This window comes from Melospiza melodia, chromosome 4 (genome assembly GCF_035770615.1).
Source record: "Melospiza melodia melodia isolate bMelMel2 chromosome 4, bMelMel2.pri, whole genome shotgun sequence".
Taxonomy (NCBI): Eukaryota; Metazoa; Chordata; class Aves; order Passeriformes; family Passerellidae; genus Melospiza; species Melospiza melodia.
In genome coordinates this window covers 54,875,195-54,889,188 of record NC_086197.1, presented here as the reverse complement: position 1 = coordinate 54,889,188, position 13,994 = coordinate 54,875,195, and the positions used below count along the sequence as shown (strand labels likewise).

General features: G+C 40.4%; 1 protein-coding gene across 6 annotated transcripts in view; it reads right to left on the bottom strand.

The window, feature by feature from the left end:
• Window positions 1–89: 89 nt before the first annotated feature.
• Window positions 90–13,994, bottom strand: part of TNRC6B (trinucleotide repeat containing adaptor 6B) — a 132,275-nt gene continuing 118,370 nt past the window's right edge. For all 6 annotated transcript variants that reach the window (XM_063154585.1, XM_063154586.1, XM_063154588.1 and 3 more), the window contains one exon: window positions 90–13,676. In XM_063154585.1, the coding sequence (XP_063010655.1) occupies window positions 13,286–13,676 (391 nt within the window). In that variant the 3' untranslated portion in view covers window positions 90–13,285. The remainder of the gene's footprint in view (window positions 13,677–13,994) is intronic.

Genomic DNA, 13,994 nt, shown 5'->3' with positions numbered 1-13,994 from the left:
CGCCCGGCGCCCCCCCGCGCCCGGAGGCCAAGGCGGCCCCAGGGACCCCGACGCGGCCGCGGGACACAAAACGTGCACAAAACACGAGCTTTAAATGCTTAGCAGCCAAACACATTTATTAGTATTTTTTTTTCTTTTTTTCCAGGAACCCAAAAATAGTTTGTAGTTATAATGTAAGCAACTGAGTTGCACATAATACAATCATATCTTTCAAAAAAACAAACAAACAAAAAAAAAAACAAACCAAAAAGAAAACCAAAACAAAGAAAACAAAAAACCAAAAAAGCTGTTTAAAAGCCCAAAAAAAAACCTTCAGAAAACTTATATATAAGTATTACACCATCTCTCAGTTTCAATGAAATGACGACGACTTAATTCTTTATTACTCTTAACTTGTCACACTCCAATAAAACGTCACCCTTTTGTTTGTTTTTTTTCTTTTTTTTCCTTTTTTTTTTTTTTCTAAATCCAGCATGAGAAATACAGTACCTGCTATGGCAAAAATACACATAAAATGCAACATTTCAGCTTATTTGTACATTAGTAGAGTTTAAACATTTTATTGGTTTTTTTTTCTTTTTAAGTGAACCAGTGATCTTAAGTACCACTATACTAAAAGTAAAATAAAAATATAGAAAAGGAGGAAAAGGGGGCAGCCAGCCTTACAAGAGCACCTTCTAAAGTGCTGAGTTTCTGTGTCCATGGAAAACCCTTCGGAAGTTCAAACATTTCTGAGAACATGGGATGGAAATTAAGATGAAACCTGGATATGCAAGTCATTGCGTCATCTCCTCTACATTCTCCCCATTTGTCCTGTAATTTTCCTTACTGCACACTATAGAAAGAGGGGAGAAACCAGAACTAGGTAAGAGTTTAGTAAAGGAAGCCATTTCAAGTATAAGAAAAAAAATAAACACTTACAGGTAACTTGCAAATAGCATCAATATACACAGCCACTATTTTATTATTACAATGTCTGCTTCTGGGGGACAGTGTTTCAGGCAAGAGGACTTTAGCTGTACCTTCCTGTTACCTATTTATGTGCAAAGTAGAAAAGCTGCCTTTTCTAATCCAGCCATATTGGACACCAATGATTTTCTATTCAGCCACCTCATCCCTCCATTCCATAAGGAGAGAAAAAGGGGGCATTATTTTACCAAGACTAGATGAAATGAATCTGTTTCTCCATTCCTCTTCTGGACACACCTTTCTCCTATTACTTGTTTGCAATGAAGAGAAACTTGCCCAACTCCCGATGCCCACCAGTAGCCAGTTTCCTGAACAGGTAGAAGGCATTTACCTTTGTAAACATAATCCCTTATGTTTGTGGAACTCAAAGCAGCATTTCACACCTCCAGCCGAGCAGTGGAGATGAAAATAGATCAGAACGCTCCCCTGTCACTGCTTTTCCTCCTCCCCTTTCCTCTTCCGCACCCAGGAAGATTACATTTGGTTATTTTTGTTAGAAGGTGGGTGTTTTTTTGGTTCTTTGAGGACAATACTTAGCATTTAGTTCAAAGTAAACATTACAGAATTACCATAATCAGATTTATACTGCTGTTTGTTCTGCTTTCTAGATGAGAAAGAAAAAGCATTATGCATCAGGTGTTCTGCAGGCTTTAGAGCAGATGTGGCAGAAAAACAAGATACCTCTGCGTGTAAATGCCACAGTGCACTTGCATCACTTCAGCTTCTTTCTCTGCAGAATCACTGTACACACTTCACTTTGATTACTGGCAGAGATGGAGAGGGTGGCGTAGGGCAACAGTAGAGAGATGTTCCTAAGGCCATGGGGAGCAAGGCAGGACAGAGAGGACCAGGGAGTGTCAGACAGAAGGGTTTCAGGTTCTTGATATTTCAAACGCCAAATTCCAAGAGGCATGGGCTCATATGCACATCCCTGAGACGCACATCCAGAAAGAAGAAACAGGGACCAAGTGATTGAGAGGGGAGAAAGTAGCAGAGGTTCCCTGACAGCTGTGAGATTTACCCAATGAAGACCTCATCCCCCACCACCCTCCCAGAGACATTTTGGGAGAGTTGTAAGGCATATACACAAGCAGCATCTACTATCATTCACTCTGTTCCTACGTTCTATTGGCAGGTGATGGCTTCTGTATGTTGTGGACAAGAAGAAGAGACACTGCATTTGAAGTGTGACTGGTAACACACTGAAATTAACTCGGGGAAGGACATAGGAAGCTACTCTGCCCTTCATCCCTGGAGCAGCAGCATAAAGTGGCCAGGTTCTTCATCTTACAGTCCCCACTCTGGAACTACACACCACCACCTCCCATTCCTGATGGCAGGAAAAGATGTGTCTACTTCAAAGATGACACTACCAAAACTGCCATTTAATGGCAGGGAGAAGTACACAAACTTTTTCTGATTTGGTGGTCTGGTGAAAGAAGCAGCAAGCTCAAAGTACTTCAATGTTGAAGCTTACCCAAAAGTACTGGAGACATGTGACCTGTAGCAACACTGGCATAACTATATAAAGAAGAGAAGATGGAAAGAAGTATAAAGACTGAAGAGTATGAGTAACTGAATCTCTATCAACTTCTATCATTTAGGATCTGAGTGTCTAATGGATTGAGTAATTAAAAAAATCAAAAAGGTTATCTCCCTCCACACAAGCAAACAATGTAAAAAGAACTAGCGATCTTGCTGTGAAAACCTCATAATACTTCTATCATGCTTTTTTCTTTAAAGCACTTGATAAACATTACTAGTTGATCCTCACAAAACCCCTGTGAGGTAGGTAAGTATTATTAACAACCCCGCTTTACAGAAAAAACAAAGGCAAAGTAGTTAAATGACTTGCCCAAGGCAAGGAAAGAGTAATGGCCAATGTTAAAATTCAGGAGTTTCAGGCTTCCCAAACCTGTGCTCAAAACCACTAGTTCAAACATCTTTTTACAAAGGAGATAATGGATTGAAATAAAAGCCCATCAAGTTCAGAAGAAAAACGAAGATTTAAAAAGTTACATCAAAAGGGAAAATGTACCACGAGGTATTTTTGTGAATGAGTTTAAGCTTCTGATTTTTTTTGTTTTCTTTTTTTTAAAAGGCATTCTGACAGAGTGGAACCCTGATAAGATCACATCTGCAAGGCAGGTACAGATGCGAGAGTGATCATCAAGTCTATTACTTATTACAGTACTGTGAATGTCAACAAAAATAAAATTGCTGCATGAAAACACTGAATACAGGCAGGATAATATCTCAGTCTATGATATTACACCTAAGATAATGCCAGTACCATGGTTCACCATGGTTCACCATGGATAAAGGAAAAAGTCAAGTCAAAAGGTCCCTATTATAATGATGGAGAGAGCAGTGAGATCTATATTTTTTTCTGAGGAGACTCTTCCTGGAAGCTCAGCAAGCTTCAAGGAATGCACATAATTCACAATGATTACATTTTGGAGATGTGAGGAAGTAAATCCTTTTTAATGACCATTATGATACTACCTTATAATAAAACCAGGATATTTCCTTTCAAATAGAGGGAACATATCAGTCTACTTTCCCTAAAATTTCACATACTGTCACCATTAGCACTAAGTCACTGGCAGCAACGCCAGACAACAAAACACCAGTAGCTGCTGCCATGGAAAATACACAGTCCTCATAGCTGGGCTTTGATCAGCACTAGAAAGAAAGTATTGTCTCCACCATCCTGCCCACAGCTGCTCTGTCACTGTATGAAGAGTACCAGAAACAGCAGCAAAGAAAATGTTAGGGATAAGGAAGTGTGGATACCAAGGACTAGCCATATTCCAACTCTCCTGGAAGAGCACAAGGACTGCTGAAATGGAAAACGAGTAGTAAATCAAAAAAAAACCCAGTGCCTGTGGCAGTGGGTTTCCTGAGCTTAACAAGGGCCAGAGCACAGGAGGTGGTAGATATTCCCCAGGTAGACCTGGTGTCCCATTCACCCTTTAGGCCCTGGGTTAACACTGTGCGGCTGAATTCACCCTGTGCAAGGCTGAGAGCTGATTTTGTTTTGCAGCCAAAATTGGTTATTCAAATCTCTGCCCAGTTAGCAATTGGCCAGCCTCTGACAAAAAAAAAGGTTGTTATCAATTCCTTCTTAATTCAAAGTTATCACTTCCCCACTTCCCCAAACTATAATGGATATGCCATGGACACAGAAACTCCTGAACAGTTTAGCAAAGTATCTTTGTCCCCTGCACCCCCTTTGCAGAATGCATAGTTTACAATTCACTTACAAAATAAAGAAGCAATGCTGACCACATATGGGACCTTTTTTTTTTTTTGAAAAAAGAACAAACAACCTCTTCTTAAGTTCAGTATCAAAATTCACATTTGCATAATAATACATTTCAAGGCCATTAGAGAGGAATGAGAGCGAAGCAAAGAAAACTGCAGAGTCTCTCCTCTCTTTGTCTTCCTGAATAGAGCTGAGGGATCCCACTGGAGTTTCTTTTCAGGGTGGGAATTACAAAGCGCTACAACAACAGCTCTTGATCTTGTACACCTCATGTTTTGGGTGGGACGAAGAGGTGAATTATTAGGAAAAAAAAACAAATGGAAGGAGACACTGCAGATTCCCATGTTTAGCTACAAACAGCTTTGAAGAAACAAAAAATTACTTCAGATTTTTTTCCTTTTAAACACTTCTACCTTACCATTTCAAAAACTTCTTTTTTTTCTTCTTGTGTAATACCCTGTTCATTTAAATGGCAACGTTAAGTGTGCTGGAAGTTGAAGGGTTGAAAAAAAATTCCTGTTTCACTTATCAGGACACGGGCAGAGAGGGTAAAAGTGTGCCTGCACCCACTATTTAACAGAAGCTACAAAACATCATCTTCTCTACATGTATAAATTTGTCTCAAACATCACTGTGTTCAAATTCTCCAGTGCTTACAAAAAAACAAAGCCACACACATTCACACTCATGCACACAAACATAAAGAGAAGCCACATAATACATATACAAACTCAACCTGCAACGCAGACTAGCCTAAAACTATCAACAGCTTCTGTGTGCATCACATGACATCCCTTCACACCCCCCCAATCTCTACCACATATGAATACGTATTGTGCAGTGTAGAGACCAGCCAATGATGCTGCTTGTCAAAAGGGACCAGTGGGCTGCAATCTCAATGTCTGACCTCTTGAAAGAATAAATTGACCCTTGTCTCCCCTCCAGCCCAAGCGGTCTCCTCAATTAGACAGTCACTATACTCACAAAGGCACATTCATAAATACCACATTTAACTTACTGCTTGTAAAAACATAGGAGGAAACGTTAAGCGCTTATACCCCGACCCATTCCTACTGACCCAGCAAGAAGTATCACAATAACCTATCACTTGGTGAGACCTTACTCCACCTTTAGAAGGTACATATTAAAGAAGTCTTCAAACACCTCTTTTAAATTTTTTTGCATAAATGAATGCTTTTTTTGTTTGTTTTTGGCTTACATATTTTGGAATACAGCACACTCACTATAAAGCTCTGTTGTAAGGCTACCCCCTAAAGTAAGGCTGTTCTACCTTGGCTTGCATTTTCACTTCATTTTGCTTCTTTTCCACATGTCCCCAAAACAAAACAAAAAAACCCACACAGCGCCTTATATAGAAAGGGTAAGCCAGATCTGGCAGGGAGAGGGAGGGGGAAGAAAGCACATAATATCATAACCATGTCACTAAAATAGCTATCCTAACAAGCTGTGCAACCTCAACAAAAATTGATGAAGAAAATGATCACTTATGGTTGGTTGTGTTTCATCTGAAACAGGAGGAGCTTCCACCTTTTCTCAATTAATAAAAACAAACATTAAAAAATGAGGAAGTTAGTTCTGTGAAGGTAACAACACACACTAACAGCCAAAAAGAGGCATTTAGTGCTCAAGGAAACATTGCTCGCCGAACACGGCCTCCTTGTACTGCGCACTCCAGTCTCTTCCCCTCTGCCCATCACAGTCAAGAATGTTTGCTGCTAAAATACTTCAATACTTAACGCTGGCTGGCACAGTGCATTCTTCCCTTTTTTTTGTTCTTTTTCCCTGGAGTGCTCTCTATTACTTTACAGAAAGGCTGTCAGAATGAAGTCAAAAAACTCCCTTTCTCATTACAAAGTTTACAGGAACCCTAACACTGCTGAATGTCACCAGTCCAACTATCACACAAACAGGGCAAAAATGGCTCTTTTGCAGAGGGCACTTGATTTGCTAGAAGCTTGCTAGGACTCTGGGAGACTTCTAGAGAAAAGCTTTCCTGCATAGCTTGATGAAAAGCAACGCGCAGGCAAACTGTTGATGCAAACAGATGTTGTCCGCTGCGCGCTACAGATGAAACTGCATTTATTGTGGCCTGACAAGTTTTAAAAGTAGGCTCCAACCCACCAGGAGCTGTGGCGCTTTTTGTAGCACAGATGAAACCTTAAATCACTTTTCATACACAGCAGCTACAGTTACTACATCACAAAGTTTAAGGTCACGTAACACCACAAAATAGAGCACTATAATTTTAAACAGGACCCTGACTCAATTTTGACAGCAATGTAGACAGACCCTTAAAGTCTACTGTAGGCAAAGCTCTGCTTGGTGAGTCACCACAAAATGGACCTGTTTCCTAATATCTACTGCAAGGGAACTTTGGTAAAATTCAGCAACACTGGTATTTACAGTGATGGGACACTTATGCAGAATGTTGTGAAGGACACGGACTAGGCACGGCTGCTAAAAATCTCCAGTATGGCTCCTGTCATTTAGTCCAACCAACAGGTCTACTACAGCCTAACAGTTGCTTTGTGGTTTAGGTTTGGATGTGAATTCAGGACAACAGGGAGTACCAACTCTGTCTACACTGGGAAACTTCACATATTTCTCCCCACTACTGTTACCATCCTTCTGCCACAGGTGGAAGTCTAGTACTGGAGATAAAGGGGAAGAAAGTTTGTGTTTTAGATATCTGTGTTTTGATCACAGTGGGAATGACCATATGATCTAACAGTATCAGTTCCTAAAACTGCAAAGCAGTGGCAAATAAACAACAGAACTGAAATGACATTGTGTGCAAAATAAGTTTAGACAAACCAACGGATTCTGTGTATGCTGCTTCAGATTCAGAATCAAAGTTGCACATCAACAGCATTTGTTTATTTTTTTTTTTAATTAATTTCAATGTAGTTGTCTTGGTATTACTTTCCTGCCCATAAACCATGCATGCATATTTACAATTAAGAAAGCTGCTTCTGTTAAGGGAAATTTACATCTTTAGAAAAAAACCCCTACCTTCTACTCAATCAGGACTATTACCCTGAGATGTTAGCCAGCCTCCACAAAACCTGCATTTCAATCCATTTGAGAACCTAGACACTAAGGTCACATGATTTACAGTGAAGGCATTATATGCAACACACACTGGAAACACAACAGGTCCTCATCTGCTATGTTAACCCTGATCCAGCTAATTTCATTGACCAGGCTTTTCAAATTTGGGTACCTCAGATATACAAACAGTGCTCCTCTTAAAAGTCAACAGGAAAACAATATGCACAAACAAAATAAGAAACTTAAGAGCTACATCTTCATAATGAAGCAAAAAACGCAACCTAACCAAAATTTCCCCCCAAAAAACTACAGTACTATTTGGATGCACTATAGGACACAGTGGAAGATGTGGCAGCATTTTTAAAAAGAAAAAAATAGGGCAAAAGTTCTAAGGAATAAATGCTTAGAAATTTCATGGTAAAAAAGAAAAAGAGGCCAACTTAATATAAACTTTTAATTGTTATTTAATTTTTGAGATGGTTATCCCACCCAGTTTTTTGAAAACAACCTGTTTATATTGCAGAGGCAAAAACATACTTGGCTTAACATTCTTACTCATTACAAAAGCCACTTAATGTGAAGCACAATTAAAAAAAAAATATGTAAGAAAAACCTGACACCTTATGATTGTAAAAAAACCCCAAACCAACAAAAACCCCACTCTCAAGACTGCTAGGCAAATGTCCAGGTAGAAATGTAAAAACACTGGAAAAAGATGGCAAGTATTCCAAAGCAAATGTCAGAAGTCTAAACACAGGTTTCTGAGCTGTACCACACTTCGTTTTGCTTACTAGACTCTGTTGTCACTGCTAAGACAAAATCCTCAATTAGAGCAAAGAATTACCAGATTAAAAGCTCCCAGCTTGATAGACACCGCAAGGTAGGGTAAGCAAAGTGGCAGGATTTTTATCTGGAAAGAGATGCCCTTAGTCTATTCCAAGCTGTGCTTTCCCCAGCCTCTTCTCCCTACCTTGCCAACATGCTTAAACAAGATGCTGCCAATGACTCCGTCCTGGGAACAGTTTTGTAAAAGCCCAGAAATACCCTAACATCAACTCCTGCTGACTTTTCACTATTAGGAGCTCAAATGGCAGCAGAATTTTTACAACATTAAGCAACGGGTGTCCCCAGCAGTTGAGTCTGGTTAGCACAATTCTCAGACACCACCTGCAATGGTTGAGAGCGCCCTGACTAAGCCACACAGATCTGTCAACTGTAGCTGGAATATAGATTAATGTTACTTTGACAATGTAGGGAAACTGTCACTGAGGAGACAGTCACTAACACTTACAGGATGCACATTCAGGAAATGAGGAGCAGACTGCTGTACTACAATAGGTTTGGACCCAGCAGACTGCTGAAACTTACTGACTGTCAACCCTTCAGCAGTCAGTCACAATCCACTTCCAAGTGAATGTCAAGTCTGTCAGCCTTTTTGACTAAATGCTATGGTTTCCTCTCTTTTAGGACACTGCTGATTTGATAAAACACAGCTTCTGGCAAAGCACTCAAATTCTCTCATTAAAAAAACCAATAAAATAAAATAAAATAAAATAGAATCCTAAACTTTCTAAGTAAACCCTCCTTCTACTGGCCCACAACAGGATTTTTGAAGCACATTATTATTACTACTGATGCATTATTTTCAATAGACTCACATGCACACGCAGCACAACATGAAAACACTGGGCAGCTGCTATGAGAAAGACAGAATTTGGCATCTGATTTCTTTTATTAACAATAATAACAACAACAACTTAACTACTATTAAGTAACTCATTGCACGACTTGCTCACACGGGCATGCTCTTCTTCCCTTAAGAATGGGCACATCTATTTCCATGAAGTGGCTACACTGCCTCACCTTGCCTCGTCTTCCCTCCCCTCCCCTACTGTAGGGCATGTGGGTGCATGTAACAAGGCACTAGCGCGGTTTTTGTGGTTTGAGCCGAGCCGTTTCAGGCCGAGTAAGCCCCTGACCCCTAGAGCTGGGAGGCAGAAGTTGGCCATCCCAACACCGAACTTTTAAGTTCAAGACTGTAAGCCCTGACAGCCAGCAGCAACAGGGTGAACAGAGGAGTTTAACAGCTATTTCCCTCATAAGAAACAAAGACTGGGAGGTGGGGTGGGTGAAGAAAAGCAAGCAGCAAATCTCCAAGTGGGGAATAAACTGACCGAGTAGCTGAAAACAGGGAAGTTGATTTCCAATGTACATTTTTGTGGAGTTTTTCCATATTCTTTTTTTTCTGTACTGAAAAAGGCAGGTTAATAGAACTACTTCATTACTGAGTAATCCGTCAGCACTGGTTTACTTTAGCACTGCTCAGAAGTGGTTCAAAGAAGCACCATTGTGTATTTCCTGCTAGTCGTCCTAACCGAGGATTCTTTCAGTTAAACTCTACTGCATTTTAATAAGGTTTATACTTTCACTCTGCTTCAAAAAGGTGCTTGGAAGAATATTTTTATTTAGTTTTCAATCGAGAGGGGATAGTAGGTTTCCATTCACACACTTCTCTTCTCCATGCAACTGCACACGTCTGCATGAGTAACAAAGCACAATAAATGATAACCCTTCTCCCACAAATTGTTTAAGATTGCAATGAATTCCTGTTGCTGATATTGAGAAGCTTTCTTAATGTATCTTAATTTAGAAAGTCTTTAAAATTCTTGATCCCTCGCTTGACAGTAACATTTGGAGATTTTTTCTTTTTTTCTTTTTCTTTTTATTTTTTTTTTAGCATTTTTATTTTAAAGTAAAAACTTTCAAACATTTTGAAGATTCAGGAACTTGTAAAAGTTTATCAACAAGAAACAGCCATCTATCTAGGATAAGGTTAAATAAACCATCTTCAAAAAACTGGCTTCCTACCCTAGAATTCCTGAGAATGCTTGCAAATTTAAAGCAGGAAAATAAAATGTTAAAATAAAAACAAAAACACTGTTAAATGCTCCCAGAGTTAGTCTTCATCTAAAATATATATATGCACTTTTTGGTCTTTTTTTTTTTTTTTTGTACATTTTAATTTTTTCCCTTTAAGCTTACAATGGAAGAACAATTTAGCTTTTCTTTTTAAATATTTCAAATCCCTCATTATGTCTTGTAAACAAGAGGGGCTCTAGCACCCGGCTTTCACCGTAGTATCGCAATGAAGTCAACTAGCCCAAAGTGCAGGAAAAGGGACCTTAGGGCAGGTTGGGAGAGAGAAGTGAGGGTGGAACACAGCAATGAACCAGCATGTATAGCAGACCATGTGACAGAACAGATACTGGCTTGCTCAGGCCAAAGGTGCTTCACTAGGAAGTACTGCTGGCATGGGACTTTTAAGAACCTGCTCTGCGTGTCCGAGCGTGCTTGGTCTTTGAGCAGAAACAAAGCTGTACAGATGCCTGAACACAAGGGTTACTAGCCAGCTAGCAGGAACTGAAAGAGAGCATTTTGTTTCTTTGTGCATGGTGGGATAGATGGAGGAGACATGATAGGAAAGTATTTTCCAAAGGGGCTAGAGTATGCTGCATACTCCAGTTTACTAAACAAATACAAACCTACTCATACTTTTTTATCACGTAACGCTTTGCATACAAATCTACAGGCATGTGTATATGCAGCATTTCCCTCAGTCAGTCTTCATTGTGACATTGGGGTTTACATAGAAAGGGCAAATAAAATTAAACAGCCATGTAATTCCCTAGCCCTTCCCTCCCACCCCCAGCACACAGGCATACACACACACACACACGCGCGCGCACCAACCTCCCCCCATGACCTGCATCTGGTTTTGCTTCTGCCCACCAAACCCATGAGTTAAATGCATTAGACATGGTTACATCCTTCAATGAAAAGGCTGAAGAAACAGACCCCCTATCTGCCCCCCTCGGCCAGGTGATAAAGCACTGCTCCCTCTGAGGGCTGGAATGGACAGGTATGTGCTGGTACAGAAGGTCGGCACTTTGTCAGACAGTGTAACAGCTGGACAATGCTGCATGGAAGTCCTAGCACTTATGGAAAAAGTACCGGCATCTCTCTTCCCTCTTCCCCCGGCCCCATCCCCACAAAAAGCTTTTTGCTTTGTGTCAGGGGATGTTCCTTCAAGTCTGCTACAACTCTTTTCTCAACAACAGGTCTTAAAAGTTTTGTTCCCAGCGCACACATGCACGCACACACTGGCTATCACTGTGGATTATAGGTCACCCCTATCCTGCCCAGAGTATTACTACACTGATGCTAAAAAAACCCCAAACCTTTCCTTAAATACAGAAATTAAAAAGCAACAGTACAGAAAAAAGTAAAAACAAAAAACAAAAAGGTGCAATACTTCTTTTAAAAAAAAAGTCTTTGCTAGTTATATACCTCCCTAAGCAAAACCACGTACACAGGAAAAAACACAACACAGAGAAACAAAAGGAAACCTTTGAAGTACACACTGGTTTAAGAACATTCGTAAGTAAACGTTTCTGTCAGTGATGGTCTGGCGCTGTAATGACACCAAGGCCTGGCACAGGTAACGCTCACCATGAAGGACGCAGGAAGGAGTTGGCTGCATGTGCTTTCAGGAGATGAGGCAGGCTGGCTGGCACTTTGCTGACACCATTTAGCTTTTTGTCAGTTTTAACAGAAGCAGTAAATCAACTAAACGGCTAATTTGGTTGGGCTGGATTTTCAAGCTTTTGATGGATTCCTCCAGAATGAGTACAGGTGCTTATTTAAGTTTGGGGAAGAAAAGAAACACTCTTTTTTAAAAGGTAGTGAAGCTTGCAAGAGACTGAAAAAGAACATTTGTCTATATGCACAAAAAATGGCAATGTCTTCTTTCCTCCTCTTTTCCCCTTGTCGGAAGAAATAAATGGCTTGCATTACATAACAAACACTCTAGGGTTCATTCAGCACAAAAACCCCACATGCAGACATAAATAAAGATACTGTTTACTCAAAGACAACATTGTTTCCCCTCTCACCAAATCCTCTGGATATGGCAGTGTTCTGCTCTACCACAGGGTTAGAACAAGGGCTAGGAAGCAACTATCCACTCTGTATGATCTGCAGATTTGAGATAGCACCCTGCTAAACAAATTTAAAAAAACCTATTGACAAATTTTAATCCAGCCCAACTGGATTCCGCTTCAGCCACAGGGACTCCACCATGCCTGTCTTGCTCTCAGAATCAAGACATGCAGATGGCCAGCCAGCCCGTAGACCATCAGCAATGCAGCGTTTCAAGATTATAGATATAGAGAAAAAAATGCACACACACAAACATGTGCACACGCACTCACACAGAGACAAGCACACGTGGGCAGTTACATGTGCCAGAACACACTGGTACTTATCAACCAGCCAATCACAAAGTGTTGGTTTTTTTGTTTTGTTTGTTTTTTCGGTTTTTTTTTTTTTTTTTTTTTTTGTGGGTTTTTAATTTTTAAATTTTTTTTCTAGGTTTTTTTTGTCTTTATTTTTGTTTTTAAAGTGAGGCTCCGTCAAGTCTTTCCCTCCCCCCCTTATTCTTTTGAACCCCTCCCCAACCCCAACCCAACATGGTAGACCTAAGGACGGAAACACACCCAGTGCAAACAAAGTTAAAAAGCTATTTTTTCAGTATATATGTTTCTTAGCAACAACTTCCGTATAACATGAAAAAGTGAAAAACTAGAAACTAATTTTTTTAATTTTTTCTGTTTAAATTTAAATGGTATGTGTACTTGCTTCACATTGTCTTTCTAAGTTGGCGTTCACGATTCAAGTATTTCAAGAGTGATATGTTCTCTTTTTGGATTCATATTCCAAACGAAAAAACTGAAGTTATATAAGGGAGGCAACTATGTGCTCAGACAGTCTGTCAATGACCCACCTTTTTTTCTTTCTCCGTTTTCTTTTTTCCTTTTATAAATGTATTTATTGCAAGTTGAAAAAAACGAAAAAGGTCAAGTTAGTGCTGCTGCTGTTCCAAAAAAGGTCACGAGGTCAGAGTTGAAAGTTCTAAGTTCAGATTGAATCCGACCCTCCTCCCAGAAGGTCTCCAGGTAGTAAGGGAGCAGGGCTGCCCATTCGGTGTGGATCCTCTACGCTCGGGACCCCCCACAAGCTTGAAGAATAGTTTGGGGGCCCCCACAATGAAGCGCCAGTGAGATCACCCCCACTGCTGCTGCCGCCGCCACCACTGCTCCACTGCCCAAGCCCTGTTGACCCACCAAAGAGATTCAAAGCAGGTCCAACTGGATCTGTCTGGTTCTGTCCTGTCTCCAGGGATTGCCAGCCCGCTGCGGGTGCACTCGGGGTTGCTGCAGGTGTAGGGGGCTGAGCTTGTGCCAGAAAGCGACTAACCTCTTCATCTGTGGCAAACTCAGCCAGGATGGTAGTGTTTCCCAACACACACCTACACAGCAAGGGACACATAAGAAAAAAAATAGTTAGAGCCAAAAGGGCAAGGGATTCAGACAACAGAGGAACAACACTAATAGGTGTCCAAACCAAAGGAGGCATCAGCTACATTGCTACAATGGAGCGGACATGGAAAACTTTAGCTGTTTTTGACAGTGAAATTCACTCAAAACAAAAGAACTTCCATTTCAAATGGGGAAAAAACAAAAAAGAAAAACACCCCAACCCCCCTGCCCCCACATTCAGTTGTCCCTGAATGAAATCTTAATAAATTTAAACTAAGGCTCTGAACGTTAACACCAAGAGCAATAAA